The following is a 24,854-nucleotide window of genomic DNA, read 5'->3' as shown; positions in this document are numbered from 1 at the left end:
TATACAAAGTGTACAGGCTTAATAACAGCAAGATTTGAGAGTCTAGTATTTGAGAATCCAGATTTGCGAATCTAGTATCAACATATATAGTATAAAAGATACATTCAATGGACATTAAAATCCCCGTGGAATCTAGCTATATTAAATTGCATAATTTGTAAGGTTTTTGTAGAGACGTTTATGGAAGTCTTTATGATTTGTGGTGCAAGTTCTCCTTCTTTTGGGAAGCCTGTAGTACTAGATAAATGTGGTTCCTAGAGCACATACTAGTTCAACCTTAAGTTTGGCACATTCTCTCACCCTAAAAGTTCTACACAATTAGAATTGTATTGAAGATCACTAAAAGCTTTTCTGAGTACTAAAGTACCATAGCACTATTCCTCTTATCCTACAATTGCATGTGAACCAGTGTATACCAGTAGTAATAGGCTGGGACTGTTAACCATAAATGAGCAAGCAATTCAGAAATTCCCATTCCAACACAGGCATTATCAATCTGTATAATAACAAGAAGCAGTGTAGGTGGTAGGGAGGGAAGGTCTATGTAGCACAGCATCTCCAAACAAAGTAAAACTTAGAGCAAAATGAAACCAATAAGTTGCAAATCCTCAGAGCAGTAAAACAGGAGAATTAAATTGTTAAATTCAAGCTATTAACAGAGTATACCAACTCAATTGTAAGGAAGGAAAATTAAGTTTTTCCTCTAGTTTCTGCTTGTGTTCCTCCTCCGTACAGGATCTTAATTTTTCCTCTTCTCAGCAGTGCTTGCCTGCCACTATGCTGTATCCCTTTTCCTCCCTTGCTCTCTCTTTCTCTCCTCCCTGCCATTTGCTTTTCATATGGGAGAGTGTTTTTGGAGTCACAATTTATGTATAGGTTTATACAATACACACACCAGAGGTGTGCAGCCAAAAAATTTGCTGTTTTTTTTCTTTTAATGTATATCTATACATGTACTTGCCTGAGTCCTACCAAAATTCACAGGAACCAACAAATAACAGATCTCTCTCTGTCTCTCAGGGCCAATAAACCGAGAGATGAGGCACCTGATCAGCAGTCTGCAGAACCACAATCACCAACTGAAGGGAGACGTCCTGAGATACAAGAGGAAGCTGAGGGAGGTTCAGGCCGAGATGTGCAAGGTAATCCATAGCATGGAGGGTGGGGAGATGTAGGACGATAGCTCTCATGAAAGAGAGGGACAGGGACTGAGATGTACAGGCCCAAATGTTCGGGACAACCCCCAGCTTCAGAGAAAATGTTAAGAGAAGTGTAGGCCCGTGTGTGGAGCGTGGCTTCCAGTATGGATGAGGGATGGGGCTGAGGTGAGTCCAAACCTAGATTTGCTGTACAATCCTTAGCATGGAGGAAGGAGGGGGCTGAGGTGAGTAGAACAGCCCGCAACATGGATGAGAAAGGGAGCTGATAATAAAGTACTGGGCTCAGCTGTGCAGGGTAGATAAGATCTAAGGGCCATACTGACACTGAGGGATCTCTCTCTTCACCCATTCCCCTTAGATTCGAACACAGATGAGCAGCTTTTCTTCTGGTTCCTCCTCACTCCCTTCCACTCCAGGCGAGGAGCTCCCCTCAACCACGGTGAAAGAGGAGGAGGGCGTAGAGGTCAAGAAGGAGACGAAGGAGACTGCAGCTAAGGAGAGAGAGGAGCCCGCTACTCATGAGTGCAAGAAAGAGGAGGAGGAAACGACTGTGAAGAAGGAGACCGAGAGACCAAAGGGGCGAGAGAAGGAGAGGGAGGCAGAGAGGGAAAGGGATAAGGACGGCGGCAGAGAAAAGGAAAGAGAGAGAGACAAGGATAGAGAGAGGGAAAGGGACAAGGACAGGCAGAAGACAGATGAAAACAAGAAGAAGGATTCTGATCTGCTGAAGCAACTGAGAGCCGAACTCAAGTAAGTATCTTCTATATCTCTCTATCTGTCTTTCTATGTATTTATCTCCTTGGTTCTGAGTATCTTTCGCTGTCAGTTTATTTCTTTGTTTTTTCCCTCCTCCTGCCCATTATCGTTCCTGTAATCCCTCTCTTTCTCGCCTTATCTTTCACCTTTCCTTACATTTTCCTCTAATATCTCTCTTCCCTGTTTCTTGTTTTCTCCAGCATTGTTCTCTCTGCACTGTTCTTTAACCTCTCCCTTTCACTTTAGGAAGGCACAGGAGAGCCAGAAGGAGATGAAGCTGCTTCTGGATATGTACAAATCGGCCCCCAAGGAACAGAGAGACAAAGTGCAGCTGATGGCTGCTGAGAAGAAAACAAAAGCTGAGGTATAGAGTGACATGCTAATCCTGAGCTGGTGTGGGGAACGCAAAGCCCACTTTCTGGCAGCCCTGCAGGCTTCTACTCTGTCCTTTCTTCCCTTCTCTAAGGTGGAGGAGCTCAGAGTTCGAATCCGGGAGCTGGAGGAGAAGGAGAAACGAGAGAGTAAGAAGATGGCAGATGAGGATGCGCTGAGGAAAATTAGGATGGCAGAAGAGCAGATTGACCACTTGCAGAAGAAGCTAGCAGCCACAAAACAGGTAGGAGCATTTGAGAGAAGACAGACTCTACTCCCATGGGTGGGTGTTGGGGTTAGATAGTAATACTATGCTTTGACTTCCTAAGGGAGGAGCCATGACTCTGAGACAGCTACTCCAGGGGGAGGGGAAGGCAGAGTTATAAAACTGTTAATGCTGCTCTCTAATTACCAAGGAGGAGGAAGCATTGCTTTCAGAGATGGATGTGACAGGTCAGGCCTTCGAGGACATGCAAGAGCAGAACATGCGATTGATGCAGCAGCTGCGGGAGAAGGATGATGCCAACTTCAAACTGATGTCTGAGCGCATCAAGTCCAACCAGATCCACAAGCTCCTTCGTGAGGAGAAAGAGGAGTTATGTGATCGTGTGCTGGGACTGAAATCACAGGTATGATGGGATGAAAGCCCCAGATTCCAGCATTGAAATCAGAGGACGCTGCATGAAGTTAAAGATGTTAATCCTAGCACTAAAATCAGGGGACTCTGATTCCAGCAGTGAAAAAGGGGGCACAACACTCTTGGCTTGCATGCAAGCCAGAGACTCTACTCCTAACACTGAAATCACAGAATAACTAAGAACAAAGCAAAATCCGTGATCCTTTGCACTGAAATAGTATGTTCCCTGTACGTACCCAGATCAGCCCAAACTCCTGGGTTTTGCCTCCCTGCCAGCAGATGGAGACAGGAAGTTTTACTGACACTGCAACATAACCTTGTGTGCCACTGCAGCTCCTCAGTATTTCTCTGTCTCCAGTTCTACAGTGTGGATACGTTTTTTTTAGTTTGGACAAACTGGGGGTTGGTGATCCTTTTGTAGGCTCGGTCCTTGTGTCCTTCCTTTGGAGGCGATTTATTCCTCTAGCAGTTCTATTTGACAGCCAGAGGAAGTAGGCACTTCATAAAGTTGCATTAAAAAAAAAAAAAAGTTCAGTGCTGACGACTTCCCCCTTGCTAGTTTGAGCGGCTGGGGTGTTAAAATAAATGGGTTTAAGGCCGTTGTGATTTGGGCTGTGCTGAGGTAAGACAGGGTCTGCGACCGCAATGGGACGGAGGTCAGTCTGCCACGTGTGCGGCTCGGCGCAGTCAAGGCTAAATAGAGAGGGACTGTGTTCCAGCTACACATTGGATGAGGAGGACCCGTCCAATACGCCTGTGGTGACACTGGGCCGAGTGTCAGCTAGTGTCACCATAGGAGATTTGCTGAGCAGCAACTTAGAAGTCTACATACCTTTGCCAGACACTATAGATTGGACGTTCAGTCTCTGAAAGATAATGGTTTCGGAGAGGGCGTCCTTCGAGCGGGACTCTCACAGTCCCACTCAGGTTAGGGAAGCTTTGGTATATCCCAGGAGTCTTGACTGATCAGGGGTACGTACAGGGAAAGGAAAATTGGCTCTTACCTGCTAATTTTCGTTCCTGGTAGTACCACAGATCAGTCCAGAATCCTGCCCAGGAGTGTGTGTGCATTTAGAGAGTCCGTGCGATCTGTCTGTTGTCTTTGTCTGAAGAATGGCACAGATTTGTTTGTCTTTCCTTAAAGTTTGAAATATTGTTTATAGTTGTAAGTTAAATTTTCTCTCCTCTGCTCGTTCGGGGGATATTGTTTTCATAATACGAACTGAGGTGTTGCTGTATCTGCTTCGGTACATAGTAATTCTGAAGAACTGCAGGGGCTACACCATGTTATGTGCCGGTGGCTGTGAAAGTTTCTCTGTCTCCATCTGCTGGAAGGGAGGTAAAATCCAGGAATCTGTACTGATCTGTGGTACTACAGGAAAAAAAAATTAGCAGGTAAGAGCCAATTTTCCTTTATATGAGCAAGAAAATCTGATTTCATTACTGGATTGATAGTTTCCTGTTTGCGTGGATTATATGCTGGTTTAGAAAAAAAAAAATAAATATATATATATATATATATATATAAAACACAAAAATCAAAACACGTGACAACATACAGTAATATCAAACAAATTATATAGCTGAATTTCCTTATGTATGTTGGCATATATACCCTTTTATTACAACATGTACAGCATTTTTAAGCTTTTGTCATTTCTTCATCAAAACTGGGTTTTTTCTTTTTTCAACTATTAATGTGGCATCATTTCCTTTTTGTTTGTTCTTTTATCTTTCCCAACACAAACTATAGTTGGCTATCTCAGGAGAAGTTGCTTCCAATTTTACATTGAAGTCCACAGTCAGCATTACCACAGAGTATAGGTAATGCTGACAGTGGTGTTTGATGTAAAATTGCAAGCAACGTCCCCTGAGGCAGCCAAGTAGCAAAATAGCTTGTTTGGGAAAGAAAAAAGTATTAAAAAAAAAATAAAAAAAAACCAAGGAAGCAACTTGTCATTAGCAATTGAAAGAGAAAAAAAGAACAGTTTTGACAACAGTGAATGTACGACAAAAACTTAAAAATGTTGTACATGTTGTAATAAAGGGTATATAAATTAATTATATATAGTTGTATAATTTTTTTGTTTGGTATATTGTAATGTGCTTTGATTTTTTTTGTGTATTTTTAAATCAAGTCATTCTCCCAGGACAAGCAGGATGGTAGTCCTCACATATGGGTGACGTCACTGGACGGAGCCCTATCACGGAAAACCTTTCTGTCAAAGTTTCTAGAAAGCTTTGACTGGCATACTGAGCACACTGAGCGTGCCCAGCATGCCATGATCCCTGTGTCCACAGGGGTCTCCCTTCAGTCTCTTTTTTTCCGCAATGCAGTTTGCCTCGCGTTTAGGAGCTCTGTGAGATTTTTCTCACAACTTTTCCTCACGGAAATACTTGAAGTTTTACTTCACAATTAATTCTCCCTACACGGGTCTCCCTTCTCGTACATTTCATCGACACTCGGTGAGTACTATGCCCTGTTTTTCGGTCACTTCCTGTCACCTCACTATCTGTTCCCCCGGGTTACCAACCGAATTGTGGCCTTCTGTTCACCCTCGGTCTGCCCCACGATATCCGCGAGTGTCCTTGCTGCGAACCTCCACCGGGTCCATCGGGGCTAGAGGGTTTGAGACGTCCACGGTTCCCGTTGCCGCCATAGCCACTGTTTATGCCATCGACGCCCCCATCGATTCCATCGGTGGCCCCGTCAATACATAAATCGATGCCCTCGACTAAAGAAAACTCTCCATACTTCGGGTTCTAAACCAGAGCCCGTTGTAATCCTTGGGCGACAATGCCAAGAGCAGTAGAGGCACAGTGACCGTCCAACACCAGTGCCATCTGAGACAGCGAGGGCATCTTCCTCGATGCTGGAAAATGACTGGGCCGAGCACCGAGGGAATCATCGTCACCGGCATGGTGACCGTCCGTCACCAACGCCATCCATGACATCGGTGGCATCTTCCTCGGTTCTGGAGAATGACCGGGCTGAGCACCGAGGGGAAACATCGGCACTGCCACGGTAACCGTCCGTTACCTTCGCCATTTTGGACATCGGTGGCAGTTTACTCGGTGCTGGAGAATGACAAGGCTGAGCACCAAGGGAAACATAGTCGCCGGCATCGATGTGGTTCCGCGTTCGGTGCCGGCACTGATACTGCACTGGCATCAAAAATCCAGGAGCCTGCTCTGTCGGGCAGGCTCCTGGATTTTTCTACCTCGCCAGAGAACAGAACGGTCCACCCAACTGAGGACCAGGGCTCGGGATACCGTTCCCTGGACACAAGAAGGCAGAAGTTTTTAATCCCGCTATTTCCTACTTTCAAAGAAAATAGGCAACCTTCGCCCATCCTGGACCTCAGAAATATCAGTTTCTTTTAGTCTAGTATCAGGCTTTAAAATCAATTGGTAGAAATCCGAACTTTTAAATGTCTCAATCCCTCCTGATTCTATACCACAGCTTAAACAAGAACACCCTTTCAAATGGGCTAAAAATAAAATAAAATACCTGGGGATATATCTAGGTAGTGTGGGTAATTTATTTCAACTCAACTATCCACCACTAATGGCTAGAATGTATAAAGAAATGGAGGAGTGGGATTGCTACCACATCTCTTGGTTGGGACGATTGGCAGTTATAAAAATGAATATAATGCCAAGGATCCTATATCTATTACAAACATTGCCAATTGTACTTCCTACAAAAACTCTGGAAAAGTGGCAAAAACGATTAAATAAATATCTATGGAAAGGTAAAAGACCTAGAATAGCACAGGAAACACTGTATCTACCTAAAAGCCAAGGAGGTATGGGGGATGCCAAACCTACTACGTTATCAAGGAGCAGCCCAACTTAAAGCAGCAGTAGAATGGCATAAATTAAAACACCGAAAACCCTGGGTACTTCTAGAGCAGGCGATATTAGGAACTCTTCCTATAACTGCAATACTTTGGCAAAAAACGTGCCACATGGCGACCAACAGTAATTCTACCTGAGCATGTGAATTCTACCTTAATTATCTGGGAGCACTGGAGGAAAGTGTTAGTGGGACAAAAAATCTTTTTCCTTAGTATTCACCTCTTGCATCATCTTTCCTTTCGACCTGCAGAGAATCCACCAGCTTTTAAAAGCTGGACCACTAGAGGTATTACACAAATTGCACAGATTTGGAACCCAGGGAGATTGGTTTCATTTTCAACCCTTTGTGACAGATTCCATTTAGACCTTGCGGACATTTTTAAATATTTGCAGGTCAGGCATTTCTTTATTCAAAATCAGGTGGGAAGAGATTTTACAGGGGGAATATCTTCCTTTGAACTCGTGTAGAAATGCAGATAAAATTAGTAAACATATTACTAAAATGTATGGGTTACTTGCTGGTAGTTTCACTGTGTCAGCAACTCATATCACAGCTTGGGAGCGAGACCTTCAATGCGACTGGTCAGCTGAGGATTGGAAACGGATATTTCAACAACTGAGAAAGGGGTTAATATCAGTGATTCACATTGAAAATGGATACAAATTGTTTTTTCGAAGGTATATGACGCCCATCCAACTACAACATATCTTTCCAGGATCTACGGGTCTTTGCTGGAAGCTATGTCAAGAACAGGGCACTTTCTTCCATCTTTGGTGGACATGTTCTAAAATACAGCAACTATGGAGTGCAGTATCGTCTTGGATTTCCACAATTCTTGGCGTCAATGTATCACTTACCCCTTCTCAAGCACTACTGAATGAAGAACTACCAGACAGATCAAAATTTTATAATTATTTTATTAAATACGTGATAACAGTGACGAGATGTGCCATAACACTAGTATGGAAGGACACACAGGTTCCTACATTACAAGATGTACAAAAATATGTACTGAACATGCATACTTTAGGGAAAATTACTGCTTACAAACATAGTACTACTCACAATTTTTCTAAAATTTGGGGATGCTATGACTCGTGGCTATTAACAACCTCTTTATGATTTGTGGCTATTAATAACCTCTCTATAATTTTGGCCATCTGACTTTGGAATGGTCCCCCATATTCAGATATGTTTAACTCCAGAAAATCCTGTAGTCAACGTTACAGGACTACGTGGACATTAAACTTAGCCAAAGTATGTTCCGAACTATACATATATACTATACATAGCCATGTTATGATATATTTCCTTAATTAATTAAGAATTTTACTTACACTGTTAACCTCTATAGGGGGAGGGGGAAGAGGGTAGGGACACGGGTGAGATACACCATAATGGTGTTACTATACTTTTGTACCATATCCGCAATAGAACCGATTATATCACTCAGGCTTCTTTGTATTGCATGAAGTGGATACACAATGTTATATAAACGTTTTATACCAATAAAAATATATAAATAAATAATAATTAAAAAGAAAGAAATATCAATTTCTTCAGAAAGAAAAGTTCAGAATGGTGTCTCTCGGCACCGTACTTCTCTTACTACAACAAGGGGGTTGCCTCTATTCTCTGGAATTTCTATACGCTTCATAGTGAGTCAACATTTTCAATACCAAGTTCTGCCATTTGAACTAGTTTCGACAACTTGTGTTTTTCACCAAATACCTAGAAGTGACTGCCGTTCATCTACAAAGAACAACAGTATTCACGTGCTTCCTTTCCTGGACGACTACATAATAAGGAGTCAATCCAAACAAGCAGTTCTAAATTCTCTCACTATAAATCTAGAGCAGATCTGGGCACTACAGTCGCAACGGCCTTCCTGCAAAACAACCGCGCAGACATCCTATCAAATTGTCCACATCTCTGCGCACATGCAACATAGCCTCGGCCCATCAAACCTTCATTGCTGGGCCACATGATTCCACGATCCACATCACTCCTATGGCCAGTCTAGCTATGAGAAGAACTCAGTGGATTTTAAAATTTCAGTGGCTCTAAGCCGTTCCACCTCCTCCATCCCTGCTCCATATCACCGATCCTGTACCAAATCCTCACATGATCTTGGCCACGGTCGCATCCAACTTGGGTTGGAGAACTCATATCAATACCCTCCAAAACCAAAATGCGTCGACTCTGCTCCATAACAAGTCTCAGATCAACTTCCTGGAGCTTCGAGCCATGCATATTGCCCTTTATGCCTTCCAACACTGCCTCTCACACAAAACTTTGTGGATTCAGACAGACAACATAGTAGCAGTGTGGTACTCGAACAAACAGGGACGCACAGGCTCTTATCTACTCTGCCAGGCAGCCGCGCAGTTCTGAGCCTGGGCCCTCGCACACTCCATGCATCTCCAGGCCACTTATCTAACAGGCATACCAAAAATATTAACAGACCATCTCAATCAATGTCTCTATCCCCACAAGTGGTCTCTGAATCCATGTGTAGCGAGCAAAATATTCTACCACTGAGGTCAACCAACCATCAACCTCTTGCATCCGAATCAAACCACAGAGTGGACAGATTCTGCTCCCTACACAGGCATATAATGCATTAGCCATGGGTGCCTTTGCTCGCCCCTGCAACTGAGGCCTCCTAGAAGCGTCTCTTCCAATACCTCTCATAGCCAAAACTCTCATGAAGCTGCAGCAGTACAGGTTTTCAATGATTCTCATAACCCAATCTGGCCTCGACAAGTTTGCTTCCCCATACTTTTCAACCTATCACTCCAGTAACCAATTTGCCTGCCCACAGGCCAATCTCATAACACAGACTCACTGATATTCTCAGGTACTTGTAGCTTCACGACAACCTTCAACACGTACGTCTTGCCATTCGAAATGGGCAAGATTTACCAAATGGTGTGTACAAAAAGGTATTGGCCCCTTTTTCCTGCCCCATTTCATCTCTATTAGGCTATTTAGGATACCTTTCGGATTCTGTTCCCCAGACATCCTCCGCACAGGTACACCTCAGTTCCATCTCAGCGTACCACCAGGGAGTAGGGGATGCCCTGTTAGCGGCTCAACCCCTTATGAGTCAGCTTATCATGGGTTTTCTACAACTTAAGCCTCCTCTATGATTACTGGTTACGGAATGGGGCCTAAATGTAGTGATTGTAAGGCTTATGCATTCCCTGTTCGAGCCTTTGCATTCCTATAACATTAAAATTCTAACATGGAAAATTCTTTTCCTCGTAGCCATCACCTCTGCTAAAAGGGTCAGTGAGTTACAAGCCCTTGTTGCATACTCACCCGACACTAGGTTACTCCGTGACCGAGTGGTCCTCTGTATTCACCCTAAATTTCTTCTTAAGGTGGACACAGTTTCTCCCCTTACTCAGTCTATAGTCTGCCCACTCTTCCCAAAGCCTGTCTCTCATGAGGGCGAGAGGGTTTTGCACACCTTAGACGGTAAGCGTGCACTTGGATTCTATCTAGACCGCACTGCAATCCATAGGAAATCCACCCAACTCTTTGCTTCTTGGACAAAGACAAGCTGAGAGTTCCAGTGGGCAAACTCTCTCCAACTGGCTATCAGACTGTATCGAATTCTGCTATGAGGAAGCAGGCCTTCCTTTCCAGGGGTGAGTGCAGGCACATTTTGTAAGGGCCATGGCAATATCGGTAGCACACTATCATTCAGTACCAATTGCCAACATCTACTAGGCTGCGACATGGAGCTCTCTTCACACATTCACAGCCCTCTACTGCTTAGATAAAGAAGTCCATCAAGACTCTGCCTTTGGCTAATCTGTCTTGCAGAACTTTGTTCCAGTATAATCCCCAACTCCTTCCACAACCACCTGCTGTGATTTCATGCTTCCTCATCCTTGCCAATAGCACCCCAATTATTGTGCCTGCTGCACGAGTTGTCTGCTATTGGCCTGTTGTAATATGAGTCAGCCTGTAGCTTGCTAATCACCCATATGTGAGGACTAGCATCCTGCTTGTCCTGGGAGAAAGCAGAGTTGCTTACCTGTAACAGGTGTTCTCCCAGGACAGCAGGATGTAGTCTTCACGAAACCCACCCACCACCCCGTGGAGTTGGGTCCGCTTATATTTTGTTGTTTTATTTTTCACTTGCACTTTTTTGCTGCAAATGAGTCTGAAGGAAGACCCCTATGGGATCATGGCATGCTGGGCATGCTCAGTGTGCCAGTCAAAGCTTTCTAGAAACTGTGAGGACTACATCCTGCTGTCTTGGGAGTTCACGTGTTACAGGTAAGCAACTCTGCTTATTGGCCCAATAAATTGCTGTTGAAAAACTTTTAAAATTATAGGTGGAGGCTCTTTATGTTGTATATTCAATATAGTAAGCTTAACCACAATTGAAAGTGATTTTTCCATATAAAGTAGATTGATTAGATCAAACCATTCAAGTGGACTAACTCAGCTTTATGACCTACAGGTGGACTCCCAGTTGCTTCTGGTACAGAAACTGGAGGAGAAGGAACACATCCTACAAGGGAACTTGGGTGGTATTGAGAAGGAGCTGACTCTGCGGACTCAAGCGCTGGAGCTCAACAAGAGAAAAGTAAGGAGGGACTTACTGCTTCCTATAGGGGTCTCCAGCAGTGAGCAGTAATCTGTAATTCTCTGCATGCAGGTTCACAATGTCTAGGGACCTTAATTTTCAGGTTTTATTTTAGTTTATTTTTCCTAAGAATTTCAAGGTTATAACAAAAAAAACAAATTGGTGGAAAATGACTGTAACTGTCCACTGCAGGTGATCCCGGGGGTCTCGGGCTCTCACCTTCAGTCTAACCTTATTCAGGTTTAAAAAAAAAAAGGGGGTTGTGTCTCTTTAAATTTCTCCTGCTCTGCCAGCCCAGCTTCTCTCCGCAGGTGTGTAGTTTAGACCGCAGACAGCACCTGATCGGGGTTTTTCTTTGTTTTCGCCGCATCTTTCTCCTGCCTGGCTAAATTTAGGCCGTTGCTCATGCTGCGTGGTGCGGCCTTTGCCGCGTGCCGCAGCATGCGCGTCTCTCCTGGGCTGGCATTTGCACAGTGTTTGTTGAGGGGAGAGGGATCCTCGGGGGTCGCTGCCCCAGCAGAATTGAAGGGCAGTGACCCTCGATCGCATCGGGGGGCTGGGGTCCCAGTTTTATTGTGGCAGGCCCCGGATCCGTTCCAGCTCAGCGCAGGAACGGAGGCTATTTTAAGGACATTCAGAAAACAGGAGAGTGCAGCTATGGGGGAAGAGCTCCCCCCACCATTGTCTCCGCGGCCTAGTCCGTCTGGGGGGGGGGGGGATTGGATGGGGTTGCGGAGGATTTGGCAGTGGACGATGACGGGGGTCGTCTTGGACGGGTCGTCTTCATCGTTCACCTCTGATTTTGTGCTTTTAATGCACAAGGCTTTCAAGGCTCACTAAGCTGGGAAGTCGCAGGGGCCTAAGGCGGCCCACAAGGCACCCGCGTTAACTGGCCCATGGGATGCGGGTTCAGGAGCCGAAGGCCAGCGGAGCGCCGAAGGAGAAGCGTCCACTTCGGTCCGTGATCTGCCCGGTGGACAGTGATTCTTCGGATCAGTCGGATGAGCAGGAGTCTCCGCAACAGGCTCCGGATCAGGATCTGGACCGGGCCATTTTGGATTCGGAGATTACCACATTGCAGGCATCAGAAGGAGAAGGGGAGACTGGAATGGACCTTCCCCCCCCACCTGAACGCCCAGATGGACGTCCGAGGCGTTCAGGTCACGGATGGACGTCCGAGGTCACGGCGTGCACTCATGCGCTTTCGCTGCTTGAGCGCCCAAATTGGATGTGCGTTCATGCACCTTCGCCGGCGGGGCTGCTGGAAGCTGCTTTCGCCGCCGGCTGCCCTCGGGAGGCAGGGGAGCCACGGTGGGCGCCTCGGGAGGAGGGGAGAGAGGACTGGAGCTGCTGGAAGCATGCAGTAAGTTTACTTTTGTTACAATTTCTATTTCCTTTAATAACATGTCGAGTCGATTTTCGCCCTGCGCCTTGCCTCGAGAGGGGGGGGGGAGAGAGGACTGGCAATCCCCGATGCCCGAGCGTAGGAGAACCAGGCCACACCATGTTACTCGCTTGCTCCAACCCACCCACTTATTTGACCGGAGCCTGCTTATTGCTGTCACATCCCTCTAACACCAGGGTCAGGGTAGGCGGTAAATTAGCTGGTTAAAGACGCGGCAAAACAGTTGGTTAAAAAGGCGATAATCGGGCCGCACGTTACTATATGGGGGGGAATAGCTAATCCGATCGTTTACATATCCTATACATGCCGCGGGTGGAAAGAGATACGCGTCGATTTAAAGAAGCGGTAAAGATTGGTAAAAACGGATAGTGAATCGCGGGTTAGACTTATGCGGCCAAATTGTGGGTAGAAAGCGGGTTAGAAACAGGGTAACCGCAGCCATGCTTTACTGTATCAGCCTGAAAAATAGGTGCTACGTAAATCTCTCCTTTCCCTGTTTGTACCCGGATCAGTCCAGACTGTGGGTTGAGCCTCCTTTCCTGCAGGTGGAGACAGACTAAAACTGAAAGGATATCCTATATGAGGACAGAGCCTATCCTGTAACCCTTCTGTATTTGTCTGTCTCCAGCAGATGCAGTACGTCTCCCTTTGGTCTCCTGATCTAGGCTAGTCAGCCTTCTTTCTCTTCCTTCCTTCTGGGATCAAGCAAGTACTTATTTCTTAGGGATTTTGTAGTTGTTTTCTTATTTATTTATTTATTTATTTATTTATTAACTTTTATTTACCGACATTCGTGCAGCACATCATGCCGGTTTACAAAGAACTCAGGTGGGCGATACAATAAAACAATGAAACAATGTACAAAGAATAAAATAAAATTAAAACCATAACAATGTAACCTTAGAACAAAATACTATTTCTTACATAAGGACACATTAACCGATCATGATCAAAAAGAGATAAATTAAGCAGTAGGGGGGGATGTTGTTTCTTCTAGGGTATCCATGGGTGGTGCGGGGGGAAGCGGGGGAAACATAGGATGGGGTGGAGAAGTTCGAACAGGGGGGGCTGGGGAGAAATTAAATTTGGTTTGTGTCGGGATAGGCCTGTCGGAATAGCCATGTTTTGATTCCTTTCTTGAAAATTTGCAGGGATGTCTCTTGGCGTAGGAGGGTGGGGAGGGAGTTCCAGAGAGTGGGGCCAGCGACGGAGAAGGCTCTCTCTCTGGTGTGAGTAGAATGTGCTTGCCTTTAGAGATGGGGTGTGTAGAGTACCTGCATGGGTTGTTCTTGTGGGTCGGTCAGAGGAACGGTAACGAGGCATTTCGTCGAGCCAGGTGTGATTATGTTTGTGTAGGGAATTGTGAAGGATGGTGAGGGTTTTGTATTGTGAGCGGAAGGAGATGGGTAACCAATGTAGGTCTTTTAGTATGGGGGTGATGTGGTCCCTTTTTTGTGTGCCTGTTATGATTCTAGCCATGGAGTTTTGTAGAATTTCTTCCTGTTAAAATAAAGTTAAAAAGTTTAGTCGGGAAGTTGTGGATTTTTTCTTCAGGAGACTGTTCCGTCACCTTTTGTCTTAGGTCGTTTACATTCCTTAACAAACCAGGCTATTTTAGATTTGGTTTTGTTTGGTCAGCTTTTGCTATTTCTGATTTTGTAGTTAGTAATTCCCTTGCGGCTGTCTCATACCCTTCACTGTCATTCCCCTCTTTATTTCTCACAAACAACCCTACTCCTTGAATTATTCCCTCACTCACATCCTTCATGCCTCTTCAGTTACTTTGTCATATTTCATCACACTAAGCCAGTTCCTCCTCTCACCCCTGCCAAAGCTCCTCCAACATCCATCAGCTGTTCCTCTTCTTCTCTCCCTCTTCCTTCCTAATCTGGATCACCAGGAGGAAGAAATGATGGCGCTCCATGCTACCTTTTCTTCTGCCAGTGGTGTCTAACGCTGCATAATGCTGCACAGTTCAAAGCACCGGTCAAGCCCAGGCAGCAAAGGAGCAGGATACGGTCTGATGTAATGCCATTCTCCTCCTAGCCCAGGTCAGCATGGGAGTATTGGCAGAGAGGTGTGTGTGTGTCAGCCCAGCCAGTGACCCAGCTTCTGATTCTTACAATTCCTTCAGGATCTGGCAGGTCCATGGCATAGGCCTGATCCGGCAACCTTGCCAAAGTATTGCAGGAAACTAGAGGCCCTAACTATAGATTATAAATTGTTTTGTATGTGTTTTATATTTTCAGGCAGCATCCATAGATCTGCACTAACCTGATGAGGAAAGCGTAACTCAAAAATGTATTATTAATCAAATAAAAAAGGTATCAACTTCAACGTGTTTGTTGACCTTTATTTCTCTGCATTCAGTTGAACTAATATAGCGACCACTGCTTTATGTAAAGTTCAGTATAAATAATAGAAAAGTTTTGTAGTACTTTAAAAGGCAACCTTTGAAATGCAATTTAAATTTTAGGTAAAAAGATTCAAATTTTATCAATCTTAATTGCTGCTGAGTGTCCATTTTGTGCTGTCAGCTGAGCCTTGATGCACAAGTCCTTACCCCATTTGGAGAAACAACGAAGAGATTGCCAAATAATGCATCAATAGAGTCTACTTTAAAGGAAGCTGGTTTGTAACCTGCATAGGTCTAAAACATATCATTCAACCTGGGCTGGGTGAAGAAAGAGAAGGGGTGTTGATAGTTTCCCCTGGAAAGGATGGAGATTCCCCCATAAAGCTTTAACTTATGATTTTATGTATAGGTGAGCATTTTCTATGGAATATCGGTGACCCCACTGCACAACTCATTGGGTACAAGCTGCAATCCCTCTTTGCTGACTCCCTCTTGTCTCTCTTAGGCAGTGGAAGCCGCCCAACTAGCTGAGGATCTGAAAGTACAGCTGGAGAATGTCCAGTGCAAAGTGAAACAGATTCAGACCTTCATGTCTGAGAACCGCACTGCTAAGGAGAAGGAATCCTTCACCCTCAAACGGGCCCAGGTATCAGTGAAACATTCACATGCTTTATTCTCTTACTCTTTCTGCAATGGTGTCTCTGCCTCTCTCATGCTGTTTTGCTCTTAGTCTCTTATTTTCTCTTCTTTCTCTTTCTCCCTCCCCTCTGTTTTGTTTCTGTCTTTGTTTCTCTTTTTCTTAGTGCCTTCCTCTCTCTCTCTTCCTTATGGGTTGGCTATTCATCTTTCCCAATGCCCTCCCCTTCCTAGGAGGACATTTCTCGTCTGCGGCGTAAACTGGAGAAGCAGAAGAAAGTCGAAGTGTATGCAGATGCCGATGAGATTTTGCAAGAGGAGATCAAAGAGTACAAAGTAAGTAGATAGGGAAGATTTAATGCAGACAGCTCCTCAGAAATTAAACAATTCAGGGCATCAAGGAACGATCTTTTTAAAATCTAGCACCTTTATGAATACTCATCTCTTCTCCTTCCTGTTTTGTCCTTCCTGCCTAGGCCAAGCTGACATGTCCATGCTGTAATACCCGCAAGAAAGATGCTGTCCTCACCAAATGCTTCCATGTCTTCTGCTTCGAGTGTGTCAAAACGCGCTATGATACCCGCCAGCGCAAATGCCCCAAGTGCAATGCTGCCTTCGGAGCCCATGATTTCCACCGCATCTACATCAGTTGATCCCCAGACCCCATGACTGATCTCGTATTGGATGAGCCCCAGAGCCTGCATCTTCATCTGCTGATTTCACACACACTTTAAACTTTTTCCTGTGTTTACATAACGTGATCCTTGGAGATTTTGTCTGATGTCAACTGCCTGATGATCATTTACTACCCTCTTCTGGGCCCACAGCTACATCAGATGATCCTAGGAGTCTGACTGCCCCCTCATCTACAATAGCTGATCCCTGGAGCCATCCCTGTGTCTTTTACCAGTAGACACATCCTCTCTTTCAAATGGACTTTTTGTTTCCCTGTAAATAATAAAGAGTTAGGAAAGGGACCATGGAGGTGACTGTTTTGACCCCAGCAGTGGTCTATATTGTTGATAAAATTTGTTTTAAAAAATGCCTTTTTTGTCTTTCCTGCTTTTACTATCAATAGGGAAGAAGTGACTTTGTGTGGCAGGACTTGACTGCATGGTAAAGTAGATGAGAAGGACTGAATTTCATGTCCTTCCTCATGCCTGTCTGTTTACCAAAAGACTTAAATCTGGTCAAGTTTTCACAAGCTCCTGTGTCTGTGGTTATTGTGTCCGGTTCTAGTACTCTTCGCACTTTGGTGTTTTGCAAAGCTCTTCCAACCTCCCCAGGTTTTATTTGCACCAAGAGTTGCCTTAAAACTCATGTTCTGGAACCATCACAGTTTTTATTTAGAGCTTGCTTAAAGCTTCTCCCCTATTCATGTGAGAAGTGATTATAGTTACAGAAAAAGCTGCACTGGTTCATGGGGTTATGTTAGTACACGCCATGGTTATGATTTTTGCCGATGCTTACTTTTTCCCTTGTTCAGTTTTGTGAAAAACCAGCCATGCCTTTTGCCTACCTGAGACAAGAGACTGCAACCTACTGACAGTTTCAGTGAGCTAACCAGCAATAGCAAATGAAGCATGAATACAAACTGTGTGAGCAAGGTATAGTCATAGCCATCAAGCTATCAAAGCACAGGCACGAAGTGAGCAAGCTACAAGGTATAGAGATCCTCAAGTGAACTTAAGCAAGTAAGCTGTTGATAGGGATGGAGCAAAGCAGCCATTGGTAGAGACAGCAAGAGAAATTCCAAGAAATATGTGAACTGCAACCAGAAATATATGAGCAGGTCACAGGCAGTGAAGTTCAGATACACACAGCAGAGAATGAAACAAGACAAGTACCTGGCAAGTATAATGACATTAAATTGATCCCAGGTACACACAGCAAGCAAATGAGTGAAGCGTATAAAGGGAGCTAGACAATGAGCAAGATGCAGACACCTGCAGCTAGTGATGGAGCTGCAGATTAAGTGAGGAATTGAAGGACGGTAAGCAAGCCACAGAGAGCAAAGTAAGTTCCCTGTATGTACCCGGATCAGTCCGGACTGCTAGGTTATGCCTCCCTTCCAGCAGATGGAGACGGAGAAACACTTGAAGAGCACCCCCTTAACCTGGAGCGCCACCTGCATCTCTTCAGTATTTCTCTGTCTCCAGCAGATGGAGGTGGCAATCCCTGTGGTCTTGCCCTGTCTTTAGGGGTTTAGACTATATCTCCTTAAAAAAGAGAAAAGGATTTCAAATTGCAGGACAAACAGGCATAACCTCCCAGGGGGTAGGCAGGTCCTAGTGGGGCCATCCCCCTGGTAGTAGGTGTGAGGAGCTGGGGTTGGTGACCCCGTGGGGCTCCTGAATGGTAAGGAATCCCCCCCCAACACCCTTTTTTAGCCCCATCCCGATCAAAACAAAAAATTTTCAGCCTGTCAGCCTTCTTTGATTTTGCGGCTGTTGCAATCAGGTCTCTGTGTCTTAGGGGCAGTTTGGGTTTTTTTTACCTCCTTTAAAGTGGCATTTCTCTCTACCCTGTCGGCGCCCAGAATCTTGTTTCTGATATTGGGTAGTTCAGATCTGGAGTAGATCCCAAATTTGAAAGCCCATGCCATTGTTGCTTGGTTCAAAAAGAGGCTGTCTAGCTATATAATGGCTAATGAACTGCCTTCTAGAAACTTATCAAACATTTTTAAACTCAGCTTTCTTCATCATACAGCCACACCAGTCCAGACTTATGGGTTATTTTGTATTTTCTTGTCTTGGGTGCTCCGGCCTTGCATCCACTTCGTTTTCGCTGCTTTTTCGCCGTTTTTTGTCACTTTCCCGGCTTGCTTTTTGACCGGGAAATCGCCTCAATTGTCACTGTTCTTTTTTTGGATAACGATTAAATCGAGGCCGGGGATATGCCTCATGGTGTGGCCTGCTTTGCGTGTGGCAGGGCGCATGCGCGGCTTTCCTGCGCTGGGGTTTGCATAGCCTGTCAGGCAGGGAAGGCCCATTGCAGAGAAATCACAAGGCTGACAGGGACAGCGCCAGGCTGCGTCGGGAGCCTGAGCGGCCCGATCGGAGGAGGCAAGGCTCGGATCCCTTCCTGCTTAGGGCAGGGTCAGAGGCTCTGCTGCAAACCATGAGGGATCAGGAGAGAGCAGCTCTGGGAGAGGAGCCCTCTCCGCCACCACTTTCCCCGAGGCCAGCTGCCCTTGGAGGGGACACAGTTCCAGATGCGCAGGAGGATTTCTCGGAGGAGGAGCAGGACAAAGATTTGGATGGGACGTCTTCCTCGTTCTCCGAATTTGTCAGAATGCTGCAAAGGTTCTTCAAGTCCTGCAAAGAAGAAAAGAGATCACATATTAAGTTGCCCTGGACACCCTTGTCAACATTGGGAGCGGGGAGAGGGTCCACGTCACGCAAACGCTCCAGGTCATCTGGTGGCAGAGATGATCCCAAGGCAAACGCCCTCTCCGGTCTCGGTCCCATCCGGCGGAGACTTCTCAGACGGACACGTCAGATAAGGATCAGTCTCCTCCACCAGCTCAGGGTGACAGGCAGGATACGTATCCGGATCTTCACCCTCAGGTGGCCGAACCGGATGAGGTCCTGGTGGTGGAAGGTGATGATCCAAAGGTGGTGCGGCTGTTCCGGAGGGACGAATTGGGACCGCTGATACAAGTCATTCTGGATGAGCTCGGCATTGAAGTTTAGCCTGAGGATTCCAGATTCGGAGCTATGGGATCCGGTCATGGTGGGCCTCCGGGATCCGGCTCGAACCTTCCTTTTCATATGTCGGCCACGGATCTTTTGTTTAAGTGGGACACTCCAGACCTTGGCTTGAAGGTGGGTCGAGCTATGGACAAATTGTATCCGCTTCCAGAGGAAGCTTTGGATCTGCTCAGAGTTCCTAAGTGGATGCCGCGGTTTCTGCAGTCATGAAAAAGACCACCATTCCCGTCATGGGGGCCACTGCGTTGAAAGACTTGCAGGACCGCAAGCTGGAGCTGCAGCTGAAGAAATTTTTGAGGTTTCGGCCCTCGGGGTCCGGGCAGCTATGTGTAGCAGTTTTGCACAGAGGGCTTGTCTCCGCTGGGTTCAGGATGGGCAAGCGGAAGCTTCCCTCTCAGACGCGGCAGTGCTGCCTGTTAGCCATCTGGAGCTGGCGGTGGCGATTAGCGCGGATGCCCTGTATGATCTTCTGTGGACTTTGGGCAGTACAATGGTTGCAGCAGTTTCCGCCTGCAGGCTCCTCTGGCCCCAAAACTGGTCAGCTGATGGGTCCTCCAAAACGCAGCTGAGTTCTTTACCATTTAAGGGGAAGCTCCTCTTTGGGCAACAGCTGGAGGACATGATAAAGTCTCTGGGAGAGAACAAAGTCCACAGGTTGCGGGAGGATAGGCCTCGATCCAAAGGTTCCTTTCCTCAGCGGGCGAGATTTCAGGGAAATCGTCGTTTCCGCTCTTCAAGGTCCACCAGGTTGTCATTTCGTCAGGGCACTGGCTGTCAGGCTTCTTGGAACAGGTCCTTTCGGGGCCGCCAACCTGCCAGAGACAGTGCTCCGCAGTCCCATGTGGGCTCCAAGATCACGCAATGAAGTGAGGCCGGTCCACCTTCCGTCCTAAGAATCGGGGGACCTCCGAGCAATGGGTCCTAAGCATCATAGAACACGGCTACGCCTTAGATTTTGCCTGGCCGGTCAAGGAGCATTACGTAGTGTCCCCTTGCGCATACCACCTAAAGCGAAGGGCAGTGAGAGACACACTCTACAGTGCCTGGAGGATCTAGGTGCCATAGTTCCAGTGCCCGAAGGGCAGCTACGGTGTGGGCACTATCCCATCTACTTCGTGGTACCAAAGAAGGAGGGTACCTTCCGTCCCATCCTCGATTTGAAATGGGTGAATCGTGCCCTGAAGGTACCCCGTTTTCGGATGGAAACTCTTCGCTCCGTTATAGTGTTGGTGCACAAGGGAGAGTTTTTGGCATCGCTGGACCTGACGGAAGCGTACCTGCACATCCTGATACGCTCAGACCATCAGAAATATCTGCGGTTTGCGATCCTCGGGCGCCATTTTCAATTTTGCACTCTTCCGTTCGGGCTCGCAATGGCGCCCTGGCTTTTCACCAAGGTGATGGTTGTGGTCATGGCTGCCTTGCGACGGGAAGGGATACTGGTGTATCCCTATCTGGACGATTGGCTAATTCGAGCAAAGTCATAAATCCTATGCAGAGCTGTGGTGGCGCGGGTGCTCTGGATGTTGGACTCGTTGGGATGGGTAGTCAACCCCGAGAAGAGTCATCTGATTCCCTCCCAGACTTTGGAGTTTCTGGGGGCTTGCTTCGACATGGCCTTGGGAAAGGTTTTTCTGACGGAAGAGATGATTTCCAAGCTCACGTAACAGGTGGAGTCCCTTGCACTCTCTACCTCAACCCAGGGACTGGGATTACTTGTAGGTCCTGGGCTCAATGGCTTCAACGATCGATCTGGTACCTTGGGCCTTTGCGCATATGCGTCCCCTTCAATCAGTCTTGCTCTCCCGATGGAATCCCCTCTCGCAGCGTTTCCATCTTGTCCTACCCTGGCCAAAGGACATTCTGTTGTATGTCTTCCCACCGTGGCTGTTGGTAGGAAAGGTTCTACGCTGCATCAAGGGGTACGCAGGCAGGGTGATTCTGGTGGCTCCGGAGTGGCCGAGGCGCCCGTGGTTTGCGGACCTCTTGAATCTGGTGGTAGACGGTCCTCTGAGATTTCGTCCGTCTCCGACTTTGTTGCATCAGGATCCCATTTATTTCGCAGAGGCAGATCGCTTTTGTCTAGCGGCATGGCTTATGAGAGGCGTAGGTTGAGGAGTAAGGGTTACTCAAATGCAGTGGTGACCACGCTCTTACGTTCCCATAAAACGTCTACCTCTATGGCATACGTTAGAGTTTGGGAGTTTTTGATTCCTGGTGCATAGACCACCACGTACAGCTGTCCAGGTCATCAATTCCGGAGGTCCTGGATTTCTTACAGGCAGGCTTAGCCAAAGGATTTGCCTTCAATTCTCTGCAGGTGAAGGTGGTGGCCCTTGGCTGTTTTCAAGGAAAGGTGCAAGGGGTTACTTTAGCCTGTCATCCAGATGTGGCACATTTTTTAAGAGGAGCTAAGCATCTATGTCCTCCGGTTAAGAGCCCTTGTCCCTCGTGAAAGTTGAATTTGGTGCTGAGGGCACTTTTGAGCCTTTTGAGCCTTTGAAGCGAGTGACTCTGAAGGATTTGACCTTGAAGACAGTTTTTTCTGGTGGCTATTTCATCTGTGAGGCGGGTGTCCGAACTGCAGGCCTTGTCCTGCAGGGAACCTTTCTTGAGGATTTTGCAGGAGTTTCCTTGAGAACGGTTCCCTCCTTTCTTCTGAAGGTCGTATCCTCTCTTCATTTGAACCAGTCCATGGAACTCCCTTCCATCGCAGGTTTAAATACTTCCTCTGCAGAGTCTATGGATTTTCAGAAGTTGGACATGAAGAGTATTGTTGTATTACTTGGAGGTGACCAACAGTTTCCGGCTCTCGGATCATCTTTTCGTGCTGTGGAGTGGACCTAGAAAGGTGCAGAAGGCTTCCAGGGCCACCATCGTACGCTAGTTGAAGGAGGCTATAGTGTCTGCTTACCTGGTTCAGGGTTGCCCAATTCCGGCTGGTCTTAAGGCTCGCTCTTCTTGGTCATAGGCGGCTTCTTGGGTTGAATGTCAGCAGGTGTTGCCACAGGAAATTTGTAGGGTGGCTACCTGGAAATCTCCACATACCTTTGCCAGTTGACATCAACTGGACATCTGAGCCCCAGAGTTGGTTCTTTTGGAGCCAGTGTACTCAGAGTGGGACTCTCCCAGTCCCACCCTGGTTAGGAAAGCTTTGGTACATCCCAGCTGTCCTCGACTGATCCGGATACGTACAGGGAAAGGAAAATTGGTTCTTACCTGCTAATTTTTGTTCCTGTAGTACCACGGATCAGTCCAGATGCCCGCCCAGGGGGAAAATGGAGAGTCCACTCGGCCGGTAGCTGATCAATTTTTCTGCAAGTTTTACTGATTGCCCCTTTTTTAGGGAAAGGATTTGGGCATGTTTTCGTCCATTCATGAAGTTTCAGGTGTTTTCATTTCCTCTGCGCTTCAGGGGCAAGTGGTTTTCTGCTTGGGTACAGTATAATACTAACAGACACTAGGTGGCACCTCAGGGGTATAGGACAGAGTCCGCGAAGTCTTTTTCTGTCTCCATCTGCTGGAGGGGAGGCAAAACCCTGCTGTCCTGGACTGATCTGTGGTACTACAGCAACGAAAATTAGCAGGTAAGAACCAATTTTCCTTTGAGTGAAAATGAATTTTCTTCAATTTGTTTTAAATGTGTACTTGAAAACTTCATGGCATGCTCCCTAGTCCTTATGTTCTTATTATTTGAAAGAGTAAATAACTGATTCACATTAACCCATTCTAGCCCTCTCATGATTTTATAGACCTCCATCAGGGTCCCTGGGCTTCCAGGTCAATAGTTAGCCGTTTCCCCTTCCACCCACTTCTCCTTCCCTTAGCTTCTGTGGAGTTTGTGATTCCATTTAGGAGGTTTTCTTGAATGTTGCCTCCCTAGTTAGTACGGTTGCTAAAGTTAAAATAGAAAGAAAGAAAACTGATCAAGCGGCTTCAGCAGTATTCAGGACAAGGGCACCAGCTGAGGCAAATGCTCTTCAGAGTTTCTTTGGGCTGTGGTGGTGTTTTTTTCATAACCAGGATGCAGTGCAAAGAAGAACCATGTCTGTGCCAGTTGAGCGCAGGAAGAAGTTGCTGTGTGGGATGAAGAAGCAGCTGGCTGGGGAAGGCTCTGAATTGTGTTGGACTTGGTCAGAGGAGGCAGGGTTTGAGTAGAGCAGTGATTCTGCTCATGGGGGGGTGGGGGTGCATTCATACAGTTCCTGCTGGTGAGCTTGCTGTTGTGGTGGGAGCCACAGCTATCTTGGAAATGCAGCCTCTCCCTCTCAGTCAAATTATCCAAATGGAGGTCTCCCTGACTGGCCATATAGTTTCTAGAAATGCTGAGGGAGAGGATGCCTCTTCCAGAGTGTGTCCTTCATAATGAGGAACTTTCATCTTGATTTCTCAGTCCTTAAGAGTATTGAAGATTACGGAGGACAAAAGAGAAGTCATAATGGGTTCCATTTCTGCTGTGTATTTCACAATAACCAACATTCAAAAGCCCTCTAAATCCTTTCCTCTGCAGTGAAGGAATCTTTGATATTGAATGGGTATCTCCAGAAGATAAAGGAAGGTGCTCCTTGGCTAAATATTCATTTAGTTTCTCAAGAAAGAGAGAAATTCAGATTGACATGTTTTCACCAACAAGACTATTCCTGGGGAAAGGAGCACTGCTCTTAAGGATGCGCAAGACATGGAAATAGAGTCTGTTTAAATTATCCTTTGAAGCTTCCAGTATGGCACTCCAGGTTAGAGGTGTGAATCGTGTAATCGATCGTCTTAACGATTGATTTTGGCTGGGGGAGAGGGAAATCCGATCGTCGAGTTTTTTTTTTTTCTAAAAATGGTTAAAAATCGTAAATCGGGGGAGGGCGGGAAAACCGGCACACCAAAAAAACCCTAAAACCCACCCGAACCTGTAAAACAAATCCCCCACCCTCCCGAACACCCCCCCCAAAATGTTTTAAATTACCTGGGGTCCAGTGGGGGGGTCCCGACACGATCTCCTCCCGCTCTCTGGCCACCGCTGCGTTGAGAAATGGCGCTGGTGGCCCTTTGCCCTTATCATGTGACAGGGCAAAGGTAGCGCCGGCGCCATTTTGTTTCCTGGTTCCCGACGTCACGCATGCGGGAGAGCGCCCCCGGACCCCTGCTGGACCCCCAGGGACTTTTGGCCAGTTTGGGGGGGCCTCCTGACCCCCACAAGACTTGCCAAAAGTCCAGCAGGGGTCCGGGAGCGACCTCCTGCACGCGGGCCGTATTGCCAATCTTCAAAATGGCACTGGCGCTACCTTTGCCCTCACTATGTCATACAGGCGACAGTCGCCCGTATGACATAGTGAGGGCAAAGGTAGCGCCGGCGCCAT

General features: G+C 46.6%; 1 protein-coding gene across 5 annotated transcripts in view; it reads left to right on the top strand.

The window, feature by feature from the left end:
* RNF40 (ring finger protein 40) overlaps window positions 1-16,994 on the top strand; it is an 89,504-nt gene extending 72,510 nt beyond the window's left edge. For 4 of the 5 annotated variants that reach the window (XM_029606804.1, XM_029606805.1, XM_029606806.1 and 1 more), the window contains 9 exons: window positions 1,021-1,142; window positions 1,519-1,910; window positions 2,163-2,280; window positions 2,383-2,532; window positions 2,705-2,917; window positions 11,268-11,393; window positions 15,660-15,800; window positions 16,025-16,126; window positions 16,267-16,994. In XM_029606804.1, the coding sequence (XP_029462664.1) occupies window positions 1,021-1,142; window positions 1,519-1,910; window positions 2,163-2,280; window positions 2,383-2,532; window positions 2,705-2,917; window positions 11,268-11,393; window positions 15,660-15,800; window positions 16,025-16,126; window positions 16,267-16,443 (1,541 nt within the window). In that variant the 3' untranslated portion in view covers window positions 16,444-16,994. Of the gene's footprint in view, window positions 1-1,020; window positions 1,143-1,518; window positions 1,911-2,162; window positions 2,281-2,382; window positions 2,533-2,704; window positions 2,918-11,267; window positions 11,394-15,659; window positions 15,801-15,957; window positions 16,127-16,266 lie in introns of all 5 variants that reach the window. The other variant, XR_003857497.1, reaches the window with a different exon arrangement.
* Window positions 16,995-24,854: the final 7,860 nt, after the last annotated feature.

This window comes from Rhinatrema bivittatum, chromosome 6 (assembly GCF_901001135.1).
Source record: "Rhinatrema bivittatum chromosome 6, aRhiBiv1.1, whole genome shotgun sequence".
NCBI classification, from domain to species: domain Eukaryota; kingdom Metazoa; phylum Chordata; class Amphibia; order Gymnophiona; family Rhinatrematidae; genus Rhinatrema; species Rhinatrema bivittatum.
The sequence above is the reverse complement of the archived record's forward strand: the minus strand, read 5'-3'. Positions and strand labels throughout refer to the sequence as shown.